General features: G+C 41.1%; 1 protein-coding gene across 4 annotated transcripts in view; it reads right to left on the reverse strand.

The window, feature by feature from the left end:
* Positions 1 to 218: 218 nt before the first annotated feature.
* Positions 219 to 27,708, reverse strand: part of AGO2 (argonaute RISC catalytic component 2) — a 52,378-nt gene continuing 24,888 nt past the window's right edge. Inside the window, exons 4-20 of one of the 4 annotated variants that reach the window (XR_011361607.1) lie at positions 27,387 to 27,571; positions 27,112 to 27,248; positions 26,030 to 26,164; positions 25,370 to 25,457; positions 23,876 to 24,023; positions 22,722 to 22,841; positions 21,530 to 21,679; positions 19,380 to 19,513; positions 17,488 to 17,672; positions 17,188 to 17,347; positions 15,712 to 15,802; positions 15,042 to 15,236; positions 14,822 to 14,956; positions 14,541 to 14,642; positions 14,081 to 14,280; positions 12,780 to 13,108; positions 219 to 2,012 (exon numbers count right to left, since the gene is read on the reverse strand). Coding sequence is in view for 2 of the 4 variants with exons in the window: in XM_069957049.1 (XP_069813150.1) it covers positions 13,000 to 13,108; positions 14,081 to 14,280; positions 14,541 to 14,642; positions 14,822 to 14,956; positions 15,042 to 15,236; positions 15,712 to 15,802; positions 17,188 to 17,347; positions 17,488 to 17,672; positions 19,380 to 19,513; positions 21,530 to 21,679; positions 22,722 to 22,841; positions 23,876 to 24,023; positions 25,370 to 25,457; positions 26,030 to 26,164; positions 27,112 to 27,248; positions 27,387 to 27,571 (2,274 nt within the window). In the remaining 2 variants the exon portion in view is untranslated. Of the gene's footprint in view, positions 2,013 to 10,822; positions 13,109 to 14,080; positions 14,281 to 14,540; positions 14,643 to 14,821; positions 14,957 to 15,041; positions 15,237 to 15,711; positions 15,803 to 17,187; positions 17,348 to 17,487; positions 17,673 to 19,379; positions 19,514 to 21,529; positions 21,680 to 22,721; positions 22,842 to 23,875; positions 24,024 to 25,369; positions 25,458 to 26,029; positions 26,165 to 27,111; positions 27,249 to 27,386; positions 27,572 to 27,708 lie in introns of those variants that run through there. The other 3 variants (XR_011361606.1, XM_069957050.1, XM_069957049.1) reach the window with 3 other exon arrangements.

The raw sequence follows: 27,708 nt of genomic DNA on the forward strand, positions 1-27,708 counted from the left end.
GGGAGGTAAGGTTAGCTGGAGGTGGGGGTTTGGTTGGGGGATCCGGCAGGTACTTTTGGATAGTGTACTTGTGGTTAAGGGCATGGGTGTCCTTTACATACTTTCCCCCCATGGGGCATTGCATAACCTACAAGTCTCCATACTCCAATTTGGCAATCTCCCGCAGGAGACGCATTACTCCCCCATAAGACCAAATAAAAAGATACAAAACACACCAATAAAAGACAAAAAGATGTAAGATTTATTTTCATCAACTTTTTGCAAAGAGGGGGAAAAAAAGACAAATGTCGACAACATACAAAAATAAAACTGGATCAAGTTCTCATTCACATCACTCTTTCAGGAGTTTACAGCATTCGGAGAAGATAAAACCACAATGAATGTAAAGCTTTTGGTATTAGGATACATGAAGTATAACGGGGGAGGGGGGACTCAATGTCAGTGAAACAATTGTATTGCAAAACAATAAAATATATATAATAGTGCAAACTAGGTGACCTAGGAAGCTTTCAATATGATTAACCCTTCATTGGCTTTGGGGGTCGGCTGCAACGCAGGTAAAATAGTAAGAACACGGTAAAGTTAATATTAAGCCGATCACATGGACAGTACATGTCTAGGGTTGAGCTGAGGCTCTAGCGTTATAATAGCGCCTTCACTTAAAGGGAATGTCCATGATTAGAAAAACATGGCAGGCTTATCCCAAGAAACTGCGGGTTGAGTCCGGTATTGTAACCCAGTATTGAAGTGACCCGAGTTGTGGTCAGGTGGAGCAATGTTTTCTGTTAAGTATTTCTAAATCTGGACATGCCCTTTAAGTGCTGGCTAATGGCACCAACAAGGGGAATTGTATGCATCAGTTTTTGCAATGGAGCAGCAACTCCCCATCCTATAGCTCTCTGGTTGTTGTTGGACTACGACTCCCATCATGCCCAGACAGGGCTGTTTTGCAACAGTTTGAGAGTCACAGGTTGGGGAACAAGTTAGTATGATAGTGCATCAAGTATTTATTTTTACACTGCCCCCTATGGGGAATGGAAGGCATTGCTGATGCACCAAAATAATTCAAGGCGGCTCTAATCACACTGACACGATGGCTCATTAGTATATTTTCTATTCCACCATAGGTTTAGGCTTCGTTCACACTGGTGTTTTCTCCTTTTTACAAGGGGTTTGAATGTTTTTCATGAGAAGGAGAGCACAGGCTGCATGGCTACCCCCTCTGTCAAAACACTGAGCTGTAATACCATACACAACCTGAAGACATGAGTGGCACTGTTTTAAAGAAGGCGGCAAGTATGTGTTTTTTTTTAGCTCCCCCTTTAAAGATGGAAGCCATGACAGCAATATGATCAGAGCCTAATGTCACGTGCGACTAGTGTGTGAACTCGGCCTAGCATGGTCACCTTAGAAAGAAATTAACAGGGGAAAAAAAAACCTTTGAAGTGTCTGTGTTTTATATAAATTCTTATACAGTGTAACAATTAGGTAGAAAAAAAATAAAATAAAATTCTGGGGCAAATATAAGTCTATCAGATTCTTCAGGTTTTGCAGAATCAGACTAAAAATATATACAGCTGAAAGGCAGTACAATAGGAATAAGGTAGACTACAGAATATAGCTAAATATATATATATATATATATACACACACACACTACAGATATAATAAACAGAAACCAGTAAAAACATTTTTATAAAAAGACAGGTCGCAAACTCTTAAGAGGAAAAAAATAATAAAACTTGATATAAGGAAACACTATGCAGCATTTTCAGGATTCTTTTTTGAGGTACCTAAAATTTCCATTTATTTTTTTTTCTTTATTTTCATCTTTACATTTTTGCCCAAAAATATGATCACTCCAACTTGAAATATTAAAAAAAAAAAAAAATCTAAATAAAATAAACCCACACGCGTGCGGCCGTGCTGATCCAAGTCTAGGGCATACATTGAGAAAGTGCAATGATGCGGATAAGTTAAGATATGCAGCATTTAATGCATGGATTAATGTCCTGTAAAAAAAAAAAAAAAAAATAAAAATTCTATTTTATATTGTATAGCTTACAAAGAGCGAATGGTGCAGTATCACAACCTTAAAAAATTCTCTCCAATTTTTTTTTTAAATAATTTAAAATGCCTTTGAAATTGGTTTTCGTAAAGGAATGTTTTTTATTTATTTATTTTTTGTATTTTTTTGCTGTGTACAAACTACTTTAGGTTAATGTCTTTCAAAGGCAGATAACATTATATATATATATATATATATATATATATATATATATATATATATATATATATATATATATATATATATTTATATACGGTTTCAAGTAAAAGCCTTAAGGAAGACGTGAATCTCAAGTTCTGAAACTAAAATGTGATTTCCCCCCCCCCCCCCCCCCGACTGCGATTAAAAACATTGTGAATTAGATCTGCAGCGATGCGAAGAGTTACACGAGGTTCAACACAAAAGGCACAAAGGGGGCGATGGTAACTCCTCTCCCAAATGCATAAAGATTAAAAGAAAAAAATCTTTTTTTTGCACTCCCTAATGGAAAAAAGGTCATTATTTCACCATTGGACTGCCAGTGTATAACTAATTTCCGAGCTGTCCCATGTGTTAGAAAAATGATGGGCTGCAATCTAGAGGCGCCCTCTCCTGCTCAACCCATCCCCCTCTGTGAACTTAGGGGTGTAAAACTGAGGTAGTCTAGATCTGGAACAATCTGGGGGTATCACGTCACCGATTGGCGGAGTGGCAAATTTAAAGTTTTTTTTTTTTTTGTATTAAAATGCCCAGCTATGGCACAGTAGCAATAGTCACAAGACCCTCAACACAAGGATCCCCAATGTGCAATTCTCTCTCTTGGATCACACAGCAGTTCTACCTCCCATTCAGACTCAACTCTGGGGCCTTACAGTGAGGTAATAGTGAAAAGATCCTCAGCCCAGAGTCAGGTCAGAGGCTATTAGTATAGATGATGGGAGACCTTAGGTCGGCTGCGGATGTTCATGTAACAAGACTGGGGCGTACAGAACATGGATGTGTACAGCTCTTCGTAACAGGTACACAAGCATAACATGGGAACCAATGGAAGACTTCTTGGTTCTCGATGACAGAACATGGGTTACTTAGGCTGGGTGAGAATGTTTATACAGAGAAAGCCATGCTACTGTCAAATATTGCATCCAGCAGTGTGTGGGTCACTGTCACACACTACTGGGGGGCAAAGTGACTCTTGAAGGGGTTATCCAGCGCTACAAAAACATGGCCACTTTCCCCCTACTGTTGTCTCCAGGTTGGGTGGGGTTTTGAAACTCAGTTCCATGGAAGTAAATGGAGCTTAATTGCAAACCGCACCTGAACTTGAAACAGTAGGGGGAAAAGTGGCCATGTTTTTATAGCGCTGGATAACCCCTTTAAGGAGGCTATACACATTAGATAAAAGTAGGTCGATGGCTGAATAACAATCGTCTGATGAACAAATCTTTTTGCAGACACTTAAGTCCATATTGGCCATACATGATCAATGACACCTGGAGGATAAACGGTCCGTCCTCGGAATGTTCTGAGAATAATCTCTCTCAAAAGAACATTGATCAAGAACCGATCGTTCAAGAAAAATCGATCACCCAATTTCACAAATTTTACATCACCCACTTTCACAAATTTTAGGGTGTATGGGTGGCTTTATGTTTTTAAACCCATCAACCAAAATAGTCTTCCATGAGTTTCTTCATTTACTAGACTCTCTTGGTTCCCTTCCCCCACAGTAAGTTATATCCTTCCCCCCAATCACAAGAAAGGGAACGTCCAAAGATACCTCCCCTTAATGCCCCCCTATGACTGTGTATATTGCACACATCCTGCAGCTGAAATCTTAGACACTGAAAGACACTGAAGACATTTGTGATGGGAGATTCCCATAGATCAGAACTAAGAAAAGAATTGCTTAAAGGGAATGTGTCACCAGAAAATGACTTATTGTAGAAATAAGGTTTTTATGTTACACATTTAAGAAATTTTGGTGACACTTTCTAAATTTTCCATTTTTCTATCTGTAATATAAAATAATCCAGATATCATGCAGTTCTCATGCTCACCACTGGGGTTAAAACTAAGCTGAGACTTCCTGTTGTGTCTGTGGTGATAAGATGAGACAGCTGCTGTAAAGTGATCTGTACAGCATTGCAGCATCGTGTGACACCAGTAGATGGAGGGGACAATAGCAGTTCCAAGTGCAATGACCTCTTCACAGGTCACAGAGCACGCTCAGTAATGTTTCACAATCACTGTCTATTGTCATCTATGTCCATGAGCCTGGCTGTAAAGCACATTACTAAATGCTGTTAACAGCAGCCCAGGCAATATGGCCGCCCCAATAATGTACAAAAATAGAAAAATTAGTCAGAAAAAAACCAGATTAGAATTAAAGAACCATTTTAAATATCAAACTCAAATCAGTAAAAGAAAAAAGTAGGTGACACATTCCCTTTAAGTAGTAAGTAGAAATAGGAGTGGACTTTATCAGAAGGCAGCTAAATAGGAATAAGCCGCCATGTTTCTACACCTAAATCACCCTGCACATGGACACCATAGACTAGTATAACAAAGTCAAGACAGCGGGGGTAAGATAACAGACGTTCCCATACAATCGTCACCCTCATGGGTTTTCCCATCTCAACACATTTCCTTAAAGCGAAGCAGCTTTGAAGATCTCACTATACATTCCCCCGGAGAAGAGAACACTAGGCTGGTTAGTCTAAGCACCATTGATGCACAAACTCTTCATTTTAAAAACAAAACGTAAATGGGGAATGCTATGGGGGTTATGCAGCACTACAAAAACATGGCAACTTTTTTTTTTCCCAGAGACAGCACCGCTCGTGTCTCCAGATCAGATGTGGTTTGCAATTAAGCTCCATTCACTTCAATGGATAAGTTACAAAACCTGCACGCAAACTGAAGACAAGAGCGGTGCTGTCTCTGGTAGAAAGTGAGCAAGTTTTTGTAGCGCTAGATAACCCCTTTAAAGAAAATGGTGTGGCCCCTGGTATATGATGAAACACCTCATAACTTATAGCTCAATGTTATTGCAGAGGTGGCTGTTATCGGCCTCCTGCTATTACAATGCCATTGTGGGGTTTGGGACCTTAAATGGGTTTTTCAGGACATACAATGTACCTGTCACTTTATTAAAGTTCTCACGTCGCAGAGACATATAAAAATTTTTGATCGGTCAAAGTCTGAGTGTTCAGATCCCAACTGATAGCTAGAATTAGCAGGGAGAGAAGCACGCGACTAAGCGGTTCTGTCCCTGCCTTCTGTCTTCGACTGAGTCCTACGGCCCTTTAGACTGAGTTGTGAATTGTTTGACGTGCAGCCGAGTAACTGCAGTACTGGATTCAGCCACTAGGAAACGAATGGCACTCTGTTTAGTAAATAGTGAAGGGGCCACTATGGTTAGAGCCCCTATAGTCAGCTGATGGATGGGGTACCAAAGTCAGATCGCCACCAATCTCGTGACACATTTATAAATTACGAGAACAAAAATGTTAACTGCAAGATACTCGCAACAAACACTTTACGTGGAAAGTGGATTCCCCCTTTAAATTCACAGCCAGCCAATACAAACACATTGCTATACTTCCTTAATAATAAAATCATTTACAGGTATAAAAGGTAGGATGTTAAAGTGGATAGATACATGGCCAAGTCTATAAAATATTCAAAAACACATTAATATATGAAAACTAAATCCCGACTGCTTGTAATCGAAGCACCCCGCGCTGCATCCCTATAAAACCACACAGCACCCCTAGAACTGTATCACGCACCAACACAGCCATATAAACAGTAACAACTCACAAGTAATATAAAAGATTAGCACCCTTGATAGTGTCACCACCTCATAGTAAGACAAAGCAGTGATTGTCCACATGTAGAAAAAACCGCAGCGGAGAGGAATCGCCCGAGGTGGAAGAATGGTATGGGTCTGGCCTTACTGAAGCTGGCATGCAAAGACTGCCCATTGCCTGGAGAAAGCGTATTGGCATCTGTATTGGAAGCAGCAGCTCCTGGACACCATCTTATATCATCTTTGTACAGTGGCACGGCACCTCAGCTCAGGTAATATGCAACCAGGCAATGGTTTTGGCTGCTTTTAGGAAAAAAAAAAAAAAAAAAAAAAAAAAAAAGAGAGATTTGGCTGTAACTCAAGTCTTTGTCACGTATTAGTATTAAGTTAGGAGGTAGCCATTAATATATACGATCGGTTACGACAGCAGCCTCACAAAAAATATCACATTCCCTTGTACACTATGAAAAACGACCCAGTGTGTCTACGGCGAGCGCAAGGATCCTCCCTCTGACTACGATGTCTGAAACTCTTTAGAAAGTGTAAGAATAAAAAGACATGAACAACACAGACATGGTCTATTAGTAGAAAACCAAGACCCCCCCCATGAAACATTACAAAAAAAATCTCCCCAACATTCAAAAAGCAATAATATGGCTTAAACCATGGATCAGATTGTCTTCACTGGAATTTTACCAAAAATTATTTGTTGGATAAGGATGATAGTGACAAGTGCAAGACACCGCTCCTATCGTTTCCTATATGAACACGACTGAAGAGGTGGCCACGTACATAGACACACTGGCCCAATGATCACCCTGTGTAATAGGGTGACATTACATAGATGTCAGCCAAACCTATTAATTTTGGTCTATCTAATGTACATGGAGGCCTCTGCAGTCATTCGATCCCCTATATCCCTTATGCTAAAGACTGATGCTGGTGTCTGACCTCATCGGGATCTGCAGGAAGCAAAACAGCAGGAAAAATCCCCCATAAAATGTAAGAAAAATAAAAGGATTGCATGCGGCAAAGGAGAATAGATATCACAGTATAATAAATGCTGGTGGAACACACTGACAGATCACAGGATGAGTATACATTCCTATAGGCTGGGGAGACACACAGCCGCAATGTAAGTCACTCACTTCTAAAGATGGGAAAGACCTATAGGGATTAACTGAAGTTATGGAGAGTAAATCCAGTCCACAAACGATCAGGGACTGCATATACATATCTCTCTAACTCAAGGATGGGGAACCTCCGGCCTTCCAGCTGTTGAAAACTATAATTCCCATCATGCCTGGACAGCCAAAGCCTGGAATTGTAGTTTTGCAATAGCAGGAGGGCCAAAGGTTCCCCATATCCCCGCTATATATTGTGTTTCCAGGACTGAGCTGTACAGAGACTGAGGATTATGCACAGTAGTGTCTTGGTTTTCATAGGGAATAGAGGAACTCTTTGAGGCCAGGTATGGTGGGTATGATTCCACAGGATTGCAGGATCTGCGTTTCGGATCCTCTTGGAGTCACATAGGAGAGCAGTAACAGAGGACCTGATCTGTCCTGCGTTTCACAGAAAACCTATTCATATAAAAGGAGCACAGCACTTCATTCCCCCTGTGGGTGCGCTGCTGGGAAACGGAACACTATGGGTATGTTCACAATGAGGAATAGGCGAGGAATTTCAAGTGGAATCTACGCTTAATTCTACAAGTATTCCGCTTAAAATTCCACCTGTAAAATATGTACAGAGCAATGTCGCACTGTGTTCAGTGAGATTTCTGCTCTGTTGTTCACACAGTGAAATTGACACAGGGAATGTTCCGCTGCGGATCCGCTTTCTGCTTTGAATTTCCACTCGAATTTCTCCCCTATTCCGCCAGCGCTGAACAGGAAATTTCAAGCAGAAAACTTTACTCTTCAATTCCTCAGTGTGAACATACCCTAAGGCTCCTTGCAAACCACCATAATGTACAGTATACACACTGTGTCTGCATACTGTGTGCAATGGCAGGCAGTATGTGGTTCCATTGTATTCTATGGGCCAATCTGTGCTTCTGCCCAGACCGTAAAAAAAAAAAAGTAGCACATGCTATTAAACAGTCTGCGTTCCTGGACATAGACATAATACACATGACACGCTGTGTGTGTAACATGGATGTGAGCAAGAGGTTGGACTGCCAGGCTCACCCCAGAGATTACGTTTACCACTGCTGTATACAAAAGTGTCGCTGACTACACGATCGTATACAGCAAAAACATTGTGCAATGTACTTTTTTTTATTTATTTTTTTATAATGTATGCATATGGGAAACAGATCTGGCTATATGGCATACACAAAACCTATAAGTACAGAGCATATACGTTAACTGTAAGGAAAAAGACAGTGTAAACCCAGGGTTAAGAGTCATGACTCCCTTCTAACAAGCAGGTAAGTCTCTTAAAGGGGTTATTCAGTGCTACAAAAACATGGCCACTTTTTTCCAGAGACAGCCCCACTCTTGTTTCCAGCTGGGGCGAGGTTTTGCTGCTCAGTTCCATTGAAGTGAATGGAGCGTAATTGCAAACTGCACCTAAACTGGAGACAAGAGTCATGTTGTCTCTAAAAGAAAGTGGCCATGTTTTTGTAGCAATGGATAATGCCTTTAAGTCAGGGATGGGGAAACTTCAGCCCTCCAGCTGTTGCCAAACTACAATTCCCATCATGCCTGGAAGCTTTGTCTGTCCATAAATGATGGGAATTGTAGCTTTGCAACAGCTGGAGGGCAGAAGGATCCCTATCCTTGTCCTAACCCAGGGGTAGGAAACCTTGGCTCTCCAGCTGTTGCACAACTACAACTCCCATCATGCCTGGACAGTCTAAGCTTTAGCTCCTTTAACATGAGGCGATGGCGTCTTGATAACAATAGGACGTCAAGTAGGAGGGGGTTAACTTTTCAGACATCTCACTATACGCAAGTCTAAAGTAAAGTAGTGACACCTTCATCTGAATAAATTATCCAACAAAACTGCACATAAGGGCTGAACACCGGGGGTGAAATGTAGAGTAAAGGAAAGCATTTGATCGGATGAGGATTGTACACAGATTCCTTTAAGTTACAACAACAGAGAGAAAGGGGTTAAAAAAAAAAAAAAAAAAGGTTTTCTTAATTCCATAAGGGGTGAGACTTAGTGCAACGATTCATACATATACAATATCTGCCATTCAGGATTTTGTGTGCAAACTTTTCAACAGAAGCAAATCTGCCTACTGACACCAGGAATATGAGAGTAAAAATCACAATCGATACCCCTCCCCCTCCACAAAACACAGTCTGATGCATAGATTCTGGTTTAAATGTTACAAAAAAGGTAAAGAAAGATTAAGCACCGCGCTCTTGGTAAATGGTAAAGGACATGGAGGCCGCTCCCCCCCAATTGGATGTCACCGAGGTGAAGCCCTCAATTGTAAAAATCATTTATAGAAAAAGATATGGATTGGTTATCATTAAGGAAAACTATCATGAAATGGATATCTGATCATACATTTAATACATACGAGTATATCCCGCTTACGTGGACCCCCCAAGCTACCATCCTTCCTCTCAGACCCATAGAGTTGGCCTGCATACAAGACTTAACACAAGGAGCCATATTTTAATACCCTATTAGGTCTTTCAGTGGCATCCCATGCAAAACCCTGACGTTCATAGCAGAGCATTGCATCTTGCTGTTCCATGAATTACAGGGACTGTCCCCCATGTTTTAAACAGAAAGCTGTACTGCTTAATTACACCTGTGGAGGCGCGGTGGGGGAGCCGATTCCTCCAAAGATCACAACCGACTAATGAAAGTTTCAGACGCAGGACACGTGATCAAAACACGGCTATTCCGTAAATAGATTGATGGACAATGATCGATCATTTGGCAGAACTTACAGCCAATAGCACCACTAAAAATACACAACGACGACGGACAAAGATGGTACGAATGACAGGAACATGCTAACTACTGTCCGACAATCCACCACAACCATCATGTAGCCTACAGATTGTGTGCTGACTCCGTCTATGGTCAGCAATAAATGGATATGTTGCAATATGGAGGGAGTATGGAAGTGGGGTCCCGTTGTTCTTGCTCACTATGTGGGATGAAGTACTGAGTAACAAAGGAGCTTGGCAGACTTCAGGGACTGAGGAAGGTAAGGGTCTGGGGTAATGTTGCAGCTGATCTGGTCCTCATTGAGGGAAGAGTATGCAAATGATATATTACATGTAGTGGATTGTCCTCCTGACAGGTTTCCACTGCTGGCTGGTGGGATTATGCTGAGACTTCCTGATGGGAGGGGGAAAGAGCTGTTAATAAAAGCACCATATAAAGCTGGCCCGAGCCAATCTTCAAGCAAGCGTGTCTTCGTGGTCTAAGCTCACGTGGCTCAATAAGCCATATAGCCCTGTCCTGCCATAGGCTGCACATGCTCTACTACATGTTCTCAATAGACAATGTTTTTCAGCAGGACAGGACAGCTTGATCAGCATATCCCGAGCCCTATTACATGATACCACCCTATTCATCTCATATTCAGCTTGCGTAAGAGCCATAAAATCATTAGTGAATTAAAAAGCAGGAATTAAAGCGTATGTACCTCTAGGTACATTGCTTTGTGTTTCTAACATTAACAGACCAGCGCAGTCCTGATTCCAACGCACGGCAGCGGTCTATTCCCAGAGCACTGGGGGCAGGACCGCTGGCCCCCAGTGTGATGATCTCCCTTCCCACTCTGTGACGCAACTTCATTGACTCTAATGGAGGGGGTTTCATCACACTGGAGGCCGACCTGCCTCAGCTTTAAGTCGGAATAGTTCCCGTACACAACATACATTTTGATTTTTTTTTTTTTAAAAATCGTTTTTTGTTTTTACGTTTTTGTTTTAAGGTGGGGGAGGGGGGGGGGCGGCATTTGACACGTCCTTAACGTAAACTTAAAAAAAAAATCATTGATCTATTTCCTGAACATGATGTTCCATATATAAACATAGCCCCAAGAATAAGTTGTTTGCGCCTCCTTTAAGAAACTTAAATCACAAACAGTATTCTAAAAGGTTTGATCCAAGGTAACAGCAAGGCAAAGACCCAAAAAGATTTTCATGATAGTTTTCCAATATTTCCAAAGACCAGCGTATGCAGTAAAGACCCGGCAACCGAGGTGGATCATATCCCCTCCGAGGAGGACGTGTCCACAGAATCCAATAGGATATATAAAACCTTCCCAAGGTTTTAAATACAATTAGGCCTTACTCAATAAAGACAGATGTGCAGCTCGAGAGGTACAGCAAACAAAACCTTCAATCTTCAGAGTTTTTGATCTCCAGCCTGGGGCTCTTAAGCTGCAGAAAAACTACAATTCCCATCATGTCCGACAGAATATCAGGCAAAGATGAGAGTTGTAGTTTTACAAAAAGCTGGAGATCTGCAGGCTGGATACATTTTTCCTATATAGACATTGACAGTGTTAAGGCTCGATACGTAATAAAATCGCATGCCTATGGTTTCAGGAAACAGACCCATACTACTTCACTGTATATTGCTTTTTTAAAAAAAACCGAGTCTTTGTATTTAATCTCATTACAGAATTGCATATTCCTTAAAGCGTAGGAGGATCAGAAAATGATAAATAGCTATTATAGATTGAAAAAAAAATATATATACATAAAATTACAGGAAATGAATACAGGTTGCATATGAACGTCTTTGAGGCTTGACAGCATGAGGATTTTCCCTATTGTGAGGGACATTAGAAAGCGTCATAAAACACAGTGCAGGAGCCTCAGAGACTATAGTATAAGGAGATGGGGGTCAGTATTCATGGTTAGAAGTGTACAGCAACATCGCAACTATCAAACCTTTGCTGCCATTAAAAAGGTGCAGCCTCTGAACTAAATATTTTGCATAAAAGAATTTACATAAAAAGAATTTTTTTTAGTTTTTTTGTTTTGTATTTGTTTAAATTTTCTTCTTTTTTTTTTTATAACCCTTGGGGTTGCTCCTCACAATAACCCTGTTAGCAACCAGAGGGATCGGAGAGACATTGCTTCTTATTGCATTGCAACGTTTTACGAGTCCTCTGGGGGTGAAGCAGTTTCAAAAAAATGAGGTTTTATTATTAGGTTTTTTTTTTTAATCCATTCACTGCCGGTGGTCCTGTAAAGGCTTTACAGGTCGCATTGTCAGCGCAAGGGTTAAACTGGACACTATTTAAGCCCGAGTACATAACATAGGTTAATAGAAATAGGGCGATCTGTGTAAATAAAATAAATAGCACGTCATCTCACATTAATACTGCTAAAATAGATTCTTTTCTGTACATTAGCTTAACATGATTGTACTGTCCACATTGCCACAGACCCGTATTAGTCAGCAACCTCGGAGGGGAGGGGGAGGGGAACAAAAAAAAGGTACGAGTGCAGCCAGACAAACGCGGTAAGTAAAAAATACATCTCAAAAGGTTTTTCTCTGAATGGCACACAGTTGTTAAAAAAAAAAAAAAAAAAAAAAGGAATACGATTCTATTCCTCCTTTACGTATTGGTGACCGACTTGATTTTCATACATCGTTTTATGTTCTAGAAGATTTGACACAAATGTCAAAGGGGGAGAAAAAAAAAGTTGTGTTTTTTTTCTGTAATAAAATATCTTGATAAATTCACGTAAAATATTTAAGGCTTTAAAAAATTTCAAGATCCTTTTTTCCCTCCATTTTTTCCCCCTAGGCCATAACATTTTATCTGATAAATTCAACATGAAATTTCCACAAAAATTTTCATAGCGTTTTTTTTCCATGAGCCCTGAGAGAACGGTAAAACTTCAACCTTTGTTTAAAAGGGTAATTTTTTTTTTTTTTTGTAAACGCTCATATGTGTGTGTATTTCACAAACCTCACATGATTCAATGAAGGTATGAAGTTCAAGACAAAAAGAGTATACTGGGTCTGGACGGAAGGCTGGTTGGATACTGAGGGCTGTATGAGACTGACAGGGCTATGGGTAGATTGCACTTTTGCTGGATGTCACTGTAGCGGAGACTACATTACAGGTAAGTGCAGCTGGTCTGGCGTGAATGCTTCTTCGGGTAGTGCCTCTAAAGTCGGGTTCCAGCACCAGTTAAGCAAAGTACATTGTCCGCAGTGTGTCCTGATGAACCTGTACTGCCTTAGCAAGTGCTTGGTGGTCTCTGCCGTTGCTCTGACCAGAAGTGTGGCTGCCTTCAGCGCTAAAAAAAAAGACAAACAAATGAAAATTGTATTTCATACTAAACAAAATTTCAAGGAAACCATTTACCACATTTAAATACTATTAATGGATAATAGTTTAAGGAGTTTTATAACGTATATAGTCTGTACATATATGATCTGTGCCCAAACAGCAGACAGTGGACAGATTCCTGGAGTTCTTTTTAGGTTCCCAGGGGTGACTGCCCGCTTCCTAGTAGCCCAACTAAAAACAATGCCGCCATAGGTTGTATCCTGGACTCCCTAGAGCTGCATCCAACTACAACCACCAGTTATCAAATCAAATCGAGTACGCTCATCTCTAGATAGTAGCTTTGAAAATGCCATGGTCACTCTTGACCTCAGTGATCAAAGGGTTAAACTGCCAGGATATGCCAGCAATTAGAGATGGGGCTTGGTTGACACTAGACATCTGGGAACCCACTCAATAGGTGGCACTCCACCCTATGAAGTTTTAAGGCTACATTCACAAGGTCAGTAGTTTTTCAGGATCGTATATCATGTCTGCAATCATCCACAATCTGCAAACAATTTGCCCATAATGCATCTGTATTGCCGCTGAAATCCATAATTCTGTGTGGATCAGCAAAAGGAGGGCAAGGTGACCGTTAAATAAGTGGGAATGGGTTAAAATTACTCATCCCTATCTTCTTACTGATGTTTCAGATTTGTGGACGCTCCCATAGACTCCTATTGGACAATCTGTGCTTTATGTACAGTCAGCAATTTTTGCGGATTACGGATCCATAAAACTACGGAAAGTATTAACAGCCCATTTGAGATCAATAGGCCTTAAATTTGTCTGTTACCGTGAATCTGCAATTATGGTCAAAACTACAGAATATGTAAATGTTGCCTTAGTCAGAAACAAAGTAGCACAAGGCGCACAAGACGCTAACCATGACGAAACACAAATGAGAATCACAGGCAATAAAACATCATAACTACTGTACCTGTCGTGTTCTTTATCCACCAGGTGATATCTGGCTCTAAAAGCCACTAAGTGTGCGTAGTATGCAGGAGCGGGGATAGACACGGATCGAGTGCAGCGGACATAAGTGTGGCACAGCTGGTAAGTGAGAATTTGCAATTCATCGGAGGAGAATCTGTTATCATCCCAGAGAACGTGATAGTGTGAGGGCCGGCTTGTTCCCTGTGTTGCAATAAAAGCCACATGTAAGCAAAAGCTTTTATTTAAAAAAACAAAAACAAAACACTCCTTATTTAGCAGGTTTTGATTTTATTATAGGGCTTAAGAGCTCTGAACTTCTAAATCAGTGATATGTAGTCATTCTGCTTACATGTTACCTGAATGGAGCAAACTGAACTTTGCTTCCAATTCCGCATACACAAGATCTATTAACAAAATAAATGCAAAATCCACTAAGGCACGGTTACTGGTTAAGGACCTACCTGTATACCAGCGTGACTACACAGATAAAAATCAAACTCTGATGGGTGTGTGATCTTCGTGTCCACTGTGGTACCAGCAGGAATATTTCCACTTTTGCCAACCTGTGTAACAAAAATAAAAAAAATTTTTTTTTACATGCCATACATTTCTCTCTATTAACTAATAAGATTTAATCTACAACAAGTTTAGGGCCACAAAGCCAGAGGAAAAAAAATTAAAGCAGAAAATGATGCGGGACCAGACAACCTTTAGGTATATGGTGGCCACATAGAAACCTTACCCGTTCATTCCTATCTGTACAGAAGAGTCTTGTATGATGCCTTTTCTGCACCACGATGAAGGTTATTCCAGGCTGATAATCCTTCTCCAATTTAATGCAAGCTTCCCTAATGGCGAGCAGCTCATGGTGTAATACCTGTGTGAGCCAAGAAATAATGCAAATCTATTCAGAACCATAACTACAGATTAGAGGCCCCCCACAAATTAAATAAAAAACCTACCTGCTGAAACTGCCCCTCAGAAACGCCGTCCCTATAGAAGATGATCCTTGTGGGCTTGAAGCGAGTGGACTTGTAGAACTGGATGAGCAGCTCTCGGACCATGGCGGCCAGGTCCTGGATAATCTCCTGCCGGTGTTGCTGCACTCTCACAGTGGCACAGTATCGGTTGGGATGAGCATCCATGCTACCTACAACCTATAGATAAGACCAGCAGTGTCAGTATAACACAGATAACAGACGGACCTAAAGGATATCCTTATAAAATTATCAGAAGGGAGTGTGACCTGACAAAACTACCTACTGCCTAATTCAACTTTTGTTACTCAAGACTTTTTGTTAACCAAAAAGTTGACACTTCCTGTAGTGCTTACTAATGGAGGGTCCCACCATTCACACTCCCTCCAGAGTGACCTTTTTAGAGGTCACACAGCATTTCCACAAGGCACATAAAATCAAGAGTGGCATACTGGCTTAAACTCCACCTCCATTTTTCAAGCCAGATTTACTAGAAAGGTACAGGCCTCCTTAAAAAAAAAAGCGTCAGGCCCTGCGCCAGTTGCGGGCTTGCAGGTGTAGACTTCTGCATGGTTTACACTTGCTTAAAGGTGTAAACCATGATAACTTAGGTGCGGGAGGAGGCCATGCTAAAGTATACAAGGTGTTTTCTTACCGCTGCAATTGAAGGCTTCTTTCCATCCCCTGCAGGAGGGTGGGTGACATCTGCTCCAAGGAATATGACAGGCTGCTGGAACACTGGAGGTCTAAGAAGAAAAAAACAAAATAAAAGTGAAATTCTTTACAGAATTTATTTCGTTTTCTATTGACTTACATAAAAAAAATAAAAAAATAAAAAAAAAATGCTATTACATACATAATTTTTTTTTAAAGTAAACATTCAAAAACTGATACAGTGAAACGGATGCAGAAACGCAGTGTGAACCTAGCCTTATTCTCGCTCTGTAAAAAAATATGGGTAAAACAGGGTTACTCCATACTGTTTTTGTTCTTTTCTTTTCAGTCTGCTATGGTTTCGATCCTTGGTTTGACTGTTATTGTGTATAGGATTTGCTAGCAGTCTTGATATAGGATTCATGTCTTGATATAGGATTGTCATTGCAATTGGACAACAGAACTGCATTAATAGCAAAAAGTATGTCTTTGAATGTTACGCGGGGCTCGCACCCTATTGAGGCTCTAGATATGTCAGGAGAATGGCAAAACGGTATGCTGATGTGTACTGTGGAATTTTTACTAGTAGACAGTCCATCTAAGGACAGCAACTAACAGAAAATGCTTCTGTTTAAAAAGGGAATCTGTCACTAGGTTTATTCCGCTTTATATACGGGCAGCATAAACTAGTGAATGAAATGCTGAACAGATCGGTGTATTACTTCCATCATTCTGTGCCGGTCTCCTAATATGCAGGAGAATAGAATTCTTGGTGGACCCCTCCCCCACCTGCTGATTGACAGTTGACTGCCTATACACAGCATGGATAGATAACTGCCGATCAGCGGCGGGTGGGAGTTTTCTGCTTCTCATGAATATTCAGGACTACTGGGCTCATGCACACAATGGAGAGTTATTGTCCATGTTATTCAGGAGATCTTTGAATCAGCTGCACAGAACAGTGTAAGTGATCCATCATTCTGTTCAGCTTCTCTGTCACTAGTTTATGCTACCATAAGACCGCATAAACCTGACAGTTTATTTAAAAGGGAGAGTTCTCATCCCATTACAATGACCTAGTTGAAATGGAGTCTCATACTAATACCATATACTTATAGAGCTGATCTGTTGTGTGCAAACAAATCTGTGTCAGCCCTTCCCTCCATGTTGCAACGCAGTCATTATGGAACCAGGAGAGAGTGGCTCCTGCTACAAAGTTCTGACAATCTGGGAACCGACTGTAAATGTGGCACAAGCAACACTGTTACACTGGTAAGTAGGTGGTGCGGTGTAAATTTCTCCCAACACCCCTCCTTGCCAGTACAAAATGTATAGGTTAAAAGTTAAAGTATATGAATCAAGCACAAATAAGCCTGCCCCCACTGATACTTTGCAATGTGGCCCTCAGAGGTAATAAAAGTAGTGCACTGTTACAGACTGTGATTCTAGCGACAACGACTATGATTTGGATCCTTACCTGCCCTGGGGTAAGAGGATGTTATTGACGCCTCCTAACTTAACATTTATCTTCAGGCAGAGGTTAGACAGAGTCTGCGGTGTGGTTCTCTGCACATTCTTCATCTGCACACACTGGGTGGCCATGCCCAACACAGTGTCCCCCACGCGCTTCACCTCAGCTGAAAAACGAAAATTGGTGACAATTATTACCCATGCGCCAATGCAATACATAGCTTTTTTTGCCGGTACAGAATACCACAATGTCTCTGTTTCCGACATTTGTGCCCCTCCAACTTAAGATGAAGCAGGTAATACTCACCATAGACAGGCGTCTTCCCAGGGAGGATTACAACTATCAGTTGTAGACCAGTGTATGTGTTCTTCAGGTGTCTGAACATTGGCTCCACGCTATCTGCCCCTTGCGCATATTTGCAGAAACATGGCTGCCCCTGAATGGGCATGCCGGCATCACGAGAAATCTTCCGCAATTGTTCTGTGAAGGTCCTGATCAAGAAAAAATAAATAATTTAAAAAAAATTACAAAGAGACTCATCTCATTAGAAATGGTGTGGAGGATATAGAGAACAAATTAAGGATTAAGGGACTTTTGTTTTCGATAAAGCCGGGGAGCAGGGGGCTAAACATAACATGCCCCTACCTTCCCGTCTCCAGCGCTGGGGTCCGATGTCCTCCGCTCTGGTTCCTGGTCTCCCGGTCGCTTCCAGGTCTGAGTGGGAACCTGGGCGGTGACATGTTAGGGCCCCTCAGCCAGTCAGTGGCTGTAGCGAGGTCCCGCCTCGGCCACTGACACGTCACCGGAACTGGGGCAGAGGACAGCGGACCCAGCGCTGAAGCCAGGGAGGTAAGTGCATGTTATGTTCAGCCAACTCTCACTGGCTGTTTTGAAAGAAAAAAGGCTGTGCTCAGCCTTCTCCTTTAAACATTGCACAAACTAGGGGGTCTCCCGCCAATCAAAGTATTCCTAAAAAGATATATAAACACCCCTTCAGTAGCCGTAATGTAGACAGCAGTCTTCCTACTCCAGTTTTATTTTTTAACAGGGCCAGATGTAAAGATTACTGTTCATTGAATGAAAATTCACCAGCACAATCGCTGTGCAGAGACTACACACGTAGGTAATGGGAGATTCCAGCTCTGAAGCCTGTGAACGCAGTCATGACTGTAACTTGTTTACAATACTGTAGCTTAGAGCATTTAGATTTGGACTAAAGAAATTGTGTCATTTTATCAAGTTATCCCTTTCGAAAGGAAGCTGGAAACTATCTACTTGGTCATTGCCACTTTTCTCATAGAAAATAAATGAAGTTGGTGAGCACATGAGCAACCTGCTGCTCTATTTTAATGTAAAAGTGGGGGTGATGGTCTGACCACAGGCCGCCCCAGCGGTCAGCTAGTTATCCTTATCCTGTGAATGAGGGATAACTTTACAAGAGGGGTGCACAACTTGCAGCCCCCCAGCTGTTACACAGCTACAGCTCCGTCATATGTGGAGAGCCAAAGAGGTTCCTGCCATGATGGGAATCGAAGTTTTGCAACAGCTGGAGGGCTGCAAGTTGTGTACCCCTGCTATATAAGGGTATGTGCACACTGAGCAATTCTCGAGGAATTGAAGCAGAAAGTTTTCAGGCAGAATTCAAGCAGAATTTGAAGCCCCCCATTGACTTCTATAGGATTCCTCTAGCAGATCTACAGCAGAAAATTCTGCTTGGAAATTCTGCAGTGTGAACAACAGAGCAGAAAACCCATTGAACACAATGGGACTTTGCTCTGTACATATTTTACAGGAGGAATTTCAAGCTGAATTTCAAGCTGAATTCCTCGCCTTTTCCTCAGTGTGCACATACCCTAAGATGGCAGAGTCTCTATAAAAGGTCACATTCACATGCAGTCGTTTTGTTGCTGAAATCCCAGAGGCTGTTCAATTCACTTATGCGGGCGACCCGAAATCCATGTAAAGGTCATGGTTCACCAGAAATCCCACATATGGAAAGGATTTTTCAGACACAAATACCTGTTATAAAATCGATCATGTCGATCAATCGACTCTACCATAACAAAATGGTCAAGTCAGCCATACAGCAAACAGGTATTATCTGCATAGCAAATGAAAAAAACAAGGAAACCCAACACTGCCGTGAGAATGTATGTTGTAAAGACATCAGAGTATTACAAAAAAATGTGAAGACTTACTTCAGGTGAAGTTCTGTACACTGCCGCTGAGGAGCAAAGCAAGCAATGGCCCACACTTTTATTTCAATACCGGTGTGAAACTGCTTGTTCCTCATATCCCATACACCTTGCACAGGGGTAGCAATGGCCTTATTCTGAAATGTATATAATAAGTAAATTATAGGCACAGTTATGGATACCAAGAAAAAAATAAATAAATAAAAAACATACAAAAAACAACCTTACTCCATACTAAGGCAAACAAAGCAAAAGCGTGCACAGGTGTGAAAGGAAACCAGGATGGTTATTGACACAGAACTCATCACCAGTTGCACAGATCATTATTAACTCCATTTTGACATCTTTTATCTTTGCTAACAGATGCACGGGACAGGAATTGAATAAAGTGGAGACTTGGCTGAGGATTGGCCCTCAGCGGCCACCTGATGATGCACAGGAAAATAAAAGTATTTGTCTATGATCTGGAGGCAGAGACATATATAAAATGTACCATGTGTCTCCTTGTCCTAACAACATCTAAAAGTGTCAGCAGATTTACTTGAAACTGTACTGGTCAATTAAAAAAAAATTCTAATATGTCAGAAGTTTGTATCAGTTAGGACGAAGGGGCAGATGCCCTCAGCAGCTAATGCGATGGCTATGACTGGAGCTTATGGAACTTACGGTAGACAGAATCTCATAAGTTCTATAGGCGCCATTATAATTCAAACGACAACTAGTTTAGCAGTTATAGAGGAGAGGAAGGGTCAGGGTGCACACTGTTGAGTGCTTCTGCCCTTCCGGTCTAACAATCGGCAGGGTCTCAGCACCTGGACCCTCACCGATACACACTTCTGTTATATCGCTATGATACGTAAGAAGTTAGTTTAAATGACAGGTACACAACTTGGGTAAAGGATATTTATGAGTTTCCATTACAGAGAGCTCCAGTGTAAGTTATCGTGACAGAGAAAAAAAATTGCAATATACATTCTAGAAATACATTTAGGAAGGGTCGCTTGACCTAAGGTCAGCCATTATTGTACTAAAGAGGGTAAAGCAGGGTTTAAAAAAAACAAAAAACGACCTTATTGCAAAAACAGCACCACCCCTGTCCTCAGGTTGTGTGTGGTATTACAATTCAGTTCCATTCACATCAATGGAACTGAACTGCAAAACCCCCACACCCAAAGAGGACAGAAGCAGCATTATTTCTGGAAGAAAGCGGCCATGTTTTTCTATACCTGGATAACCCTTTTGAAGGGTCTAATTTAACCCTCCTACTGCTTTACCTGTACACCAGGTGCAGTGTTTTCTGATGGTGTATGATACATAGGAGTATATCAAGTCAGGGAGTCAGCTTATTATATATTCATGTGGCACTTGTAGTAGTACTGAAAAACATGGCTACAGTGACTGCTTATAAGCGTACGGGCTGAGCTCCAGGACTATAACACAGAATACACATGGCACTGTTTCAAGCAAGCAGCCATGTTTTTAGAGAGCCACACACAAGCATATTATATACGCACTTCCTGGGCGCAAGTCGTGGCGTAACCGCAGGCTTTAACACCTGAACTGACAGCTGAGATTAGCAGGTAAAACCCTTTACATGTGTTTATTAGTGCAAAAGTTTTTTGTATATTTTCTATTAGTTGTGCAATATGACAGGTGGCTGCACGCTTGTGCCGCACCCTGCTGTCTCCAGTAGTGCTTCTGTGTCATTACATATGGAGGCTGATGCTCTGTCCCTCCCCCATGCTTTACACTGCAGCTCTGTGTGCACAGATTGGACACCATGTATATGCACAAGTGCACAGATCCATACAAGCCTCAGTAACGGGGGAACCTGAAGTTCTGCTTTAATCTTGGCTTAGCTCCACAGAGGAAGTTCCTAGCAATTAACATTGTTGCCCCTCGTCAAAGTTTCCCCTGAAGCCATAATTTCATATTCCAAGAGAAACTCTCACGGGAGCAGAACATTCCTCATCGCCTGGTATTAACTATTGATTAAAACCAGCGGCGGACGGAGCAATGTCAGCAATGGGAGGGATTTCCTTTCACACAAGCGGTAATATCATTTGCAATACGTAACTCCAATATGCAAAGCAAAGCCAAGACAAACACAACAAAACACAGAAAAAGAGATCAAGAACCATGGAGATGTCTACCAAGGGAGCATTTGGCTCTTCCCATACCCTGCCTCCGTAAAGAATTGAAGGAGGTTGAAGGACTCTGCCAGTGACATCAGTCATGTCGTCTTTCACCATAATCCCAAACTCACGGACAAAGGGATCAGTATTGAAGCTTGCACTGCGCATCTGGGGAAAAAACAAAACAAAAACAAGAGTCATGAACGACATGCAGATTTCAATGTCTGAACAGTACAATGTGACGACAATATATAGACCAGGAATGTCAAACTTAGGTCCTCCAGCTGTAAAAAAAAAAAAACTACAATTCCCATCATGCCTGCAGAGTCAACGTTCTGCTACACCATAAGAGACTTCCTGGAAAAAGCTAAGTGCGTTGGATGGGGGCATGCACTCACTTTTACTCTAGGTATATCACTGATTTCTGTTCCTGACCAGCTGGGATACCGGACATGTTAGATGGGTATGGTCAGTTGGTGGGGTAGTGCAATAGGGTATATAGTTTACAGATTTCAATGCAAAAGACTGGTATTACTTGTTGCCCCCCACATACGATACTGTGTGATTTATAGAGCCTGTAAGATAGATACTCCTGTGTGCCGGACTACATGTGTATTTTTTTATGTTGTTAGTAATTCAATAAAGCTATACATTTCATATTAGTGTGGTCCTTGTTTGTAGATTATATACTCCATAAGAGACTATAATCGGACAATGTGGGCACTTTGGATGATGGGTTTGTCATTTCATTAAAAAAAAAAAAAAAAAAAAAAAAAAATCGTACAAAAATTCACCACTAGGTGGCGCTGTAGTAGTAACTATTTTATCAGCAGGCTATTACAGATGCACCTGAGATCAGCTGATTCTGATCACAAGGTTAGGACTGATAAAAGAGTTTGTATATCAGGTATTACTACAGGCGTTGACTCTATGGGATATCCTGAATATCACCCTGTACTCGGGGGTGGGGTGGGGGGGGGGAGCTCAAACACTGCTCTATTTCTGCAGACTGGTTTAGTCTCACTACTATAAATACTATATAACAAGCCATGCCTGCCTCTCGCTCAGACATAATTCTATATACTGCCACTATACACAAGGGCTTTGATGCAGGTTTCGTGTGTCCTTGGTTACACACTCTTGAGAATATTACAGCAACACACATCTATTATAGAGAAAGGAGGGGAAAACCCTTCCAATAGTCTCTTACCAATTTACTGATCTCCTCTTGGCGATCGGGAGCGGATCGGGCTGTAGCTCGAATCATAGTGGAGGTCTGATTGTCTGTCAGTTTTTTAATGCACCTTTGTCCCGCCACTATGTTGCATACCTAAGGGGAACAGAAAGCAGTGTCTTAGGCATGACCAACACATCCCATGCCAGAAAGGAGAAAAAAGACTGATGAGATGACTTTAGAAGTGTTGACAGGACAGCGGCTGGACATAGAAAAGTATGCGCACAGAAGTGTATGCCTTTTCTGGTCTTTAATACTAGCGAGTGTTGTGCTGATGCCCATCAGGACACTATCTGCTCATCACTGACACCGCCATGGTATACAGAAAGTCCTGCTAAAAAGGTCATCTGGACCACCACCACAGTATTACCTTTGAATATGTCCACAAGACACCACATGATGAGTTATTGCCACTTTCCCTCTAAACTGGTTGTGGCTGAAGATGAGCCTCTGTCCACCAAAAATACACCAGAATTCTGGCGCAGTTTAAGTGAACTAACAGTTTGTATAAAGTTAGACTAGACAGGAGCAGAGTACAACAGATTTATCAAACAGCCGGGTGCACTGATAAATCTGGTGCCTCAGGACTGTCAAGTGTAAGGCCTCATTCACACATTCCAGGGCAGTATACTATGTCTGTAATAGCAAAAAAAAGAAAAAAAAAAAAAAAAAAATTGTTCGTAGTGCATCCATAACCCATATTTTTTTCAGATCAGAATAATAAAAAAATATGGGCATGTCATAGTTAAATAAAGACGACCCGTATTTTCTGCGGACGTAAAAATTATGGATGACTGACTTCTATGGGAGCATCCCTTCTGTAATAACGGCCCGTACTGGGACATATTTTTTTTATGGCCTACATTGTGGATCTGTAAAACCAATAGAAATCAATGGGCTATAAATTTGTTTGTAATTGTGAATCCGCAAATAAGGACATATTTCTGAACAGCATGAACGCCCCCTATAATACTGCATGTTGTGAATACGGCCTTTCTGAGCATGCACACAGTAGAAGCCAGAACAATGACACAAAGAGGGAATGGAGTTTGTAGCAAGAGAGAACAGATCTATCAGGTCATGTGACCAGGTTCTAATAGAAAGACAGACATTAATTCCAGGATGCTTGCCTCAAGGGGGAGGTACGTATGTTTCTGCTCCTGCCCGACCTGTAAACATGGAAGATGGGGGTAGCGTAATACTAGTTTGTGTCTATCCTTGAAGTACTGTGCGACGGTGCACTCCACCGTCTGCCCACTCTCTTGCTGGAGAGGGAATCTGTAAAAGAGAAAGAAAACAATATCAGAAGCCATAAAGCCTAGCCTATAGCAACTTAAGATTTAATGGCTCAGGAATATATTGTATGAAATAGCCAAATACAGAAAAAGGAAGGAAACAGCACCTACACAGTCATCCTAAAACTACAGGACACATAAGGAAGGACACTACTGCAGAAAAGATATTTTCACTTAAAAAGGGTTGTCTGCCCTGGACAAGAAAGATCCCCAAGGAAATAGGTGAGAACAGACGTCAAGTGTTTAACCTCCCTGTGGCGCCACCACAAGGAAAACGTAAACATTCTGCATGCCCCCACTGAAATGAGCCAGCTGTGTATGTAATGTATGGATACAATGGGTGCCTGCTAGCCAAGAGCTGCCGACAACCTCTGCTCCAGCTAATAGATGAGGGTCCGGATGCACTAACAAAATACCAGAAGATTACAACATGCCTACAACCAGAGACAAATTATATACATTCTATTTTACTACCCTTAAAAAAAATTAAAAATATATATATATATATATATATGTGTGTGTGTAAAATTGCTCTGCTCTGATCCTTTTTTGTCTATGAGGATATTAGAGATGTCATTTTTGTGGCATTATCTGTACTTTGTAACGACACTTTGCTGCCTTTAACACTTTTTTTTTCAAATTTTTATTAATGTGATGCAATTCTGGCAGTCTTTTTTCTTTTTTTTTTTTTTTTTTTTTACTCTATACAATTCTGGCAGTCTTTAATGCTTACACCATTTACTGCATCGCCGGTAGCCGTTCCCATCAATGAACCACTACTGAAGACTTTTTAACACCATTTGAATGCTGTCAGTTTAGACAGTGGCATTGAAATAGGTAAATAGCTGACAGGTGATTGGTCTGTGCCAGCTATAAGTTGTCTTCTCTGGCACAGTACAGTAAAGGGTCACATCAGGGGTTCATTTACATAAGTACACATTTATGGAGTTGCAGTCTGCCTGCCTGAAATGTCTAAAACCTAAAAGGTGGCCACAAACTTACAACTAACATTTATTAGTCATCTCCCGACATCCCAATACACAAAATCACTAGGGTGTCAGGAGGTCGCCACACTACAGACATTCGCTAACTTTAGGCTAAGGCAGGGGAGTCAAACTTGCAGCCCTCCAGCTGTTGCAAAATTAAAATTTCCATGATGCCTGGACAGCCAAAAAACTGTAGCTTTGGCTGTCTAGGCATAATATAAATTGTACTTTACAAATGGCATGCATGTGACTAACATCCATGGGAATGCGCTCAATCGCTGTTTTGAAGAGAAAGAAGTTTCAATAAGCAAATGGCCAAATCTGCAAAACAAAGGCAACTTACGTTTGATGACTTGCTGGCCGTCTGGTCACATTGCACACTCTATACTTTCTTTTCATTTGTCCACAGTGTGTAATTTCAACTTTTAAACCTAGAAAAGGACAACAAAGGCACATATACTTATATACGTGTAAAGCCTACTTCCAGTCCAACATAAAGCGACGTGACGTATGTGCACATGTAGTAACCTGTCCACCACATGAGTCCCAGGGGGATCTCTGACAATTGGTGGAGAAATATCGGAGTATGTTCTCATGCAGATGTGCGGTGGATTATATATATATATATATATATATATATATATATATATATATATATATATATATATATATATATATATATATAACTAAGCAATGCATGGGAATTTTTTTTTTTCTTTAAAACAAATGTCAGTGCTGCAGGGGGAAGGAAAAAAAAAATGATGCAGATTTAAGGCTCAGCAAACCCTCCTTGTTACTTGAGTATACTTTACTGTAAAAACTTCTACAAACGTCTTTAAAAATATATATGTTACAGAGTCCCACAAATAGGATGCACCCAGGAGAAGCCATACTTACTGAAGAAAATCACTTTCAATGCATATATACATTACTTAGTATTATACATACACCAGGACACATCAGTTCCAGTTTTCAGCTGGAGACACTAAATTCTCATATTTACCTTTAATTTCTTTGGTAAACTTAACCCTTTGGGAATCGGTCAGAGGTTTCTGTTGCTCCTCTATGCTCTTAAAGTCCAGAACTTCACACATGAACTCTATTACTGGCTGTGCTTTGTAAAACGCTGTAGCGGATACTGGAAAGGAGAGAAATGAGTTGGTTACATATTCTCAGTGGCACAATGTACAGTCTCGTCTGCTTCTGGCTCTGTTTTACTGTGTGTCAGGGAGAAACAGCGCACGGCTAAGCTCTTCTAAGATTTGCTTTAGTGACCATGGAGTTCTCAGCAGCCAGACTTCCATTGACAAAAAGTTTTGCAAAGTCAAAGAAAAAACTTTATGCAAAATAAAAAAAAAAAAAAAAAAAATTAGGCCGGGTTCAGTTTTTTCCCCTCCACTTTATGCAAAAAAAACAAAAAACAAAACCACAGCATAATAATAATAATATAAAAAATAATATTATATATATATAAATAAAAATATACATACACACACACACACACACACATACACACACACTCACACACACAGTGGTACCTCTGTTCTCGAACTTAATTGGTTCCGGCAGGCACTATACACTGTACAGGACATACACAAGAAACATTCAACAAAACCAGCAATTAGAGTACAGTAGTCACTAATCCTCACTCACCCTTCACTGTATAGATTTACTGAAAGAGTGGTGCACTGACTGTACTACTACTGTACTGTACATGCCCTCCAGCAGTCTTCTACAGTACTGTACGTGAAGCCTCTCCAGTGCTTAACTCACCAGGTACAACCCACCATGCACGCTCGCAAAAATATTCAGATACCAAGTACTTCAAGACTGGGGGCCCGAAAAGTGTTTGAGAACAGAGCAAGAGTTTGAGAACCAAAGCAAACTTTTCTTGAAAATACAGTTTGAGTTACAAGCAGTTCGAGAACCAAGGTACGTGTGTGTGTGTGTGTGTGTGTGTGTTTTTTTTTTTTTTATCTCCATCTATCCTCCAGGACAACATGAATATTTACCATACAGCAACATTTTTATCCCATCTAACATACACACACGTCTATGGGAAGTCTTCTATGATCAAGAACTTACCATCTATGTTGAGCATCATTTTCCAGAGGGAGGGTCTAACAGACTGGTGGAAGCCAAACCAAACTTCTCTACCTCCACCAAGAGGATTTGCACATCCTTCGGATGCAGTAAAGAATGAGCGGCCCACAGGCGTGTACCTAAAGAGTGCAAAGTTCAGTGACTGGAATGGCCAAAAACCCCATGACTCTATTACACAGATCAAGAAGCCAGTGACTGTATTATAAGTATGTGACAAGCCGACGAAACATCAACACCAAAGACGACAGGTGACATACCTCATAGAGGGCAAATGTCTCATCACTACATCTAATGCCTGGATAGTCTCAAAAGGAACGCTGGGAAGACGTCCAGTCAACGCATCGTGTAAGGCTTGTAAGCTCACACAGGCCATCCATTTGATCGCTACTTTAAAGATGCGATCCTTTCCTTCCCCCGGCAGTGTAACTTCCAACTCCACCTGCAGTAAAGTGCAAAAACAACCAGCAAATGATTCTGTTTCCATTCACAGAGATGTAATTTGTGCTCACAACATGGCAGTCACAGGACAGTGACCAATTATCCAGCACTTGAGGCAACTTTAAGTATAAACATATAAAA

Source organism: Dendropsophus ebraccatus, chromosome 2, assembly GCF_027789765.1.
Source record: "Dendropsophus ebraccatus isolate aDenEbr1 chromosome 2, aDenEbr1.pat, whole genome shotgun sequence".
Taxonomy (NCBI): Eukaryota; Metazoa; Chordata; class Amphibia; order Anura; family Hylidae; genus Dendropsophus; species Dendropsophus ebraccatus.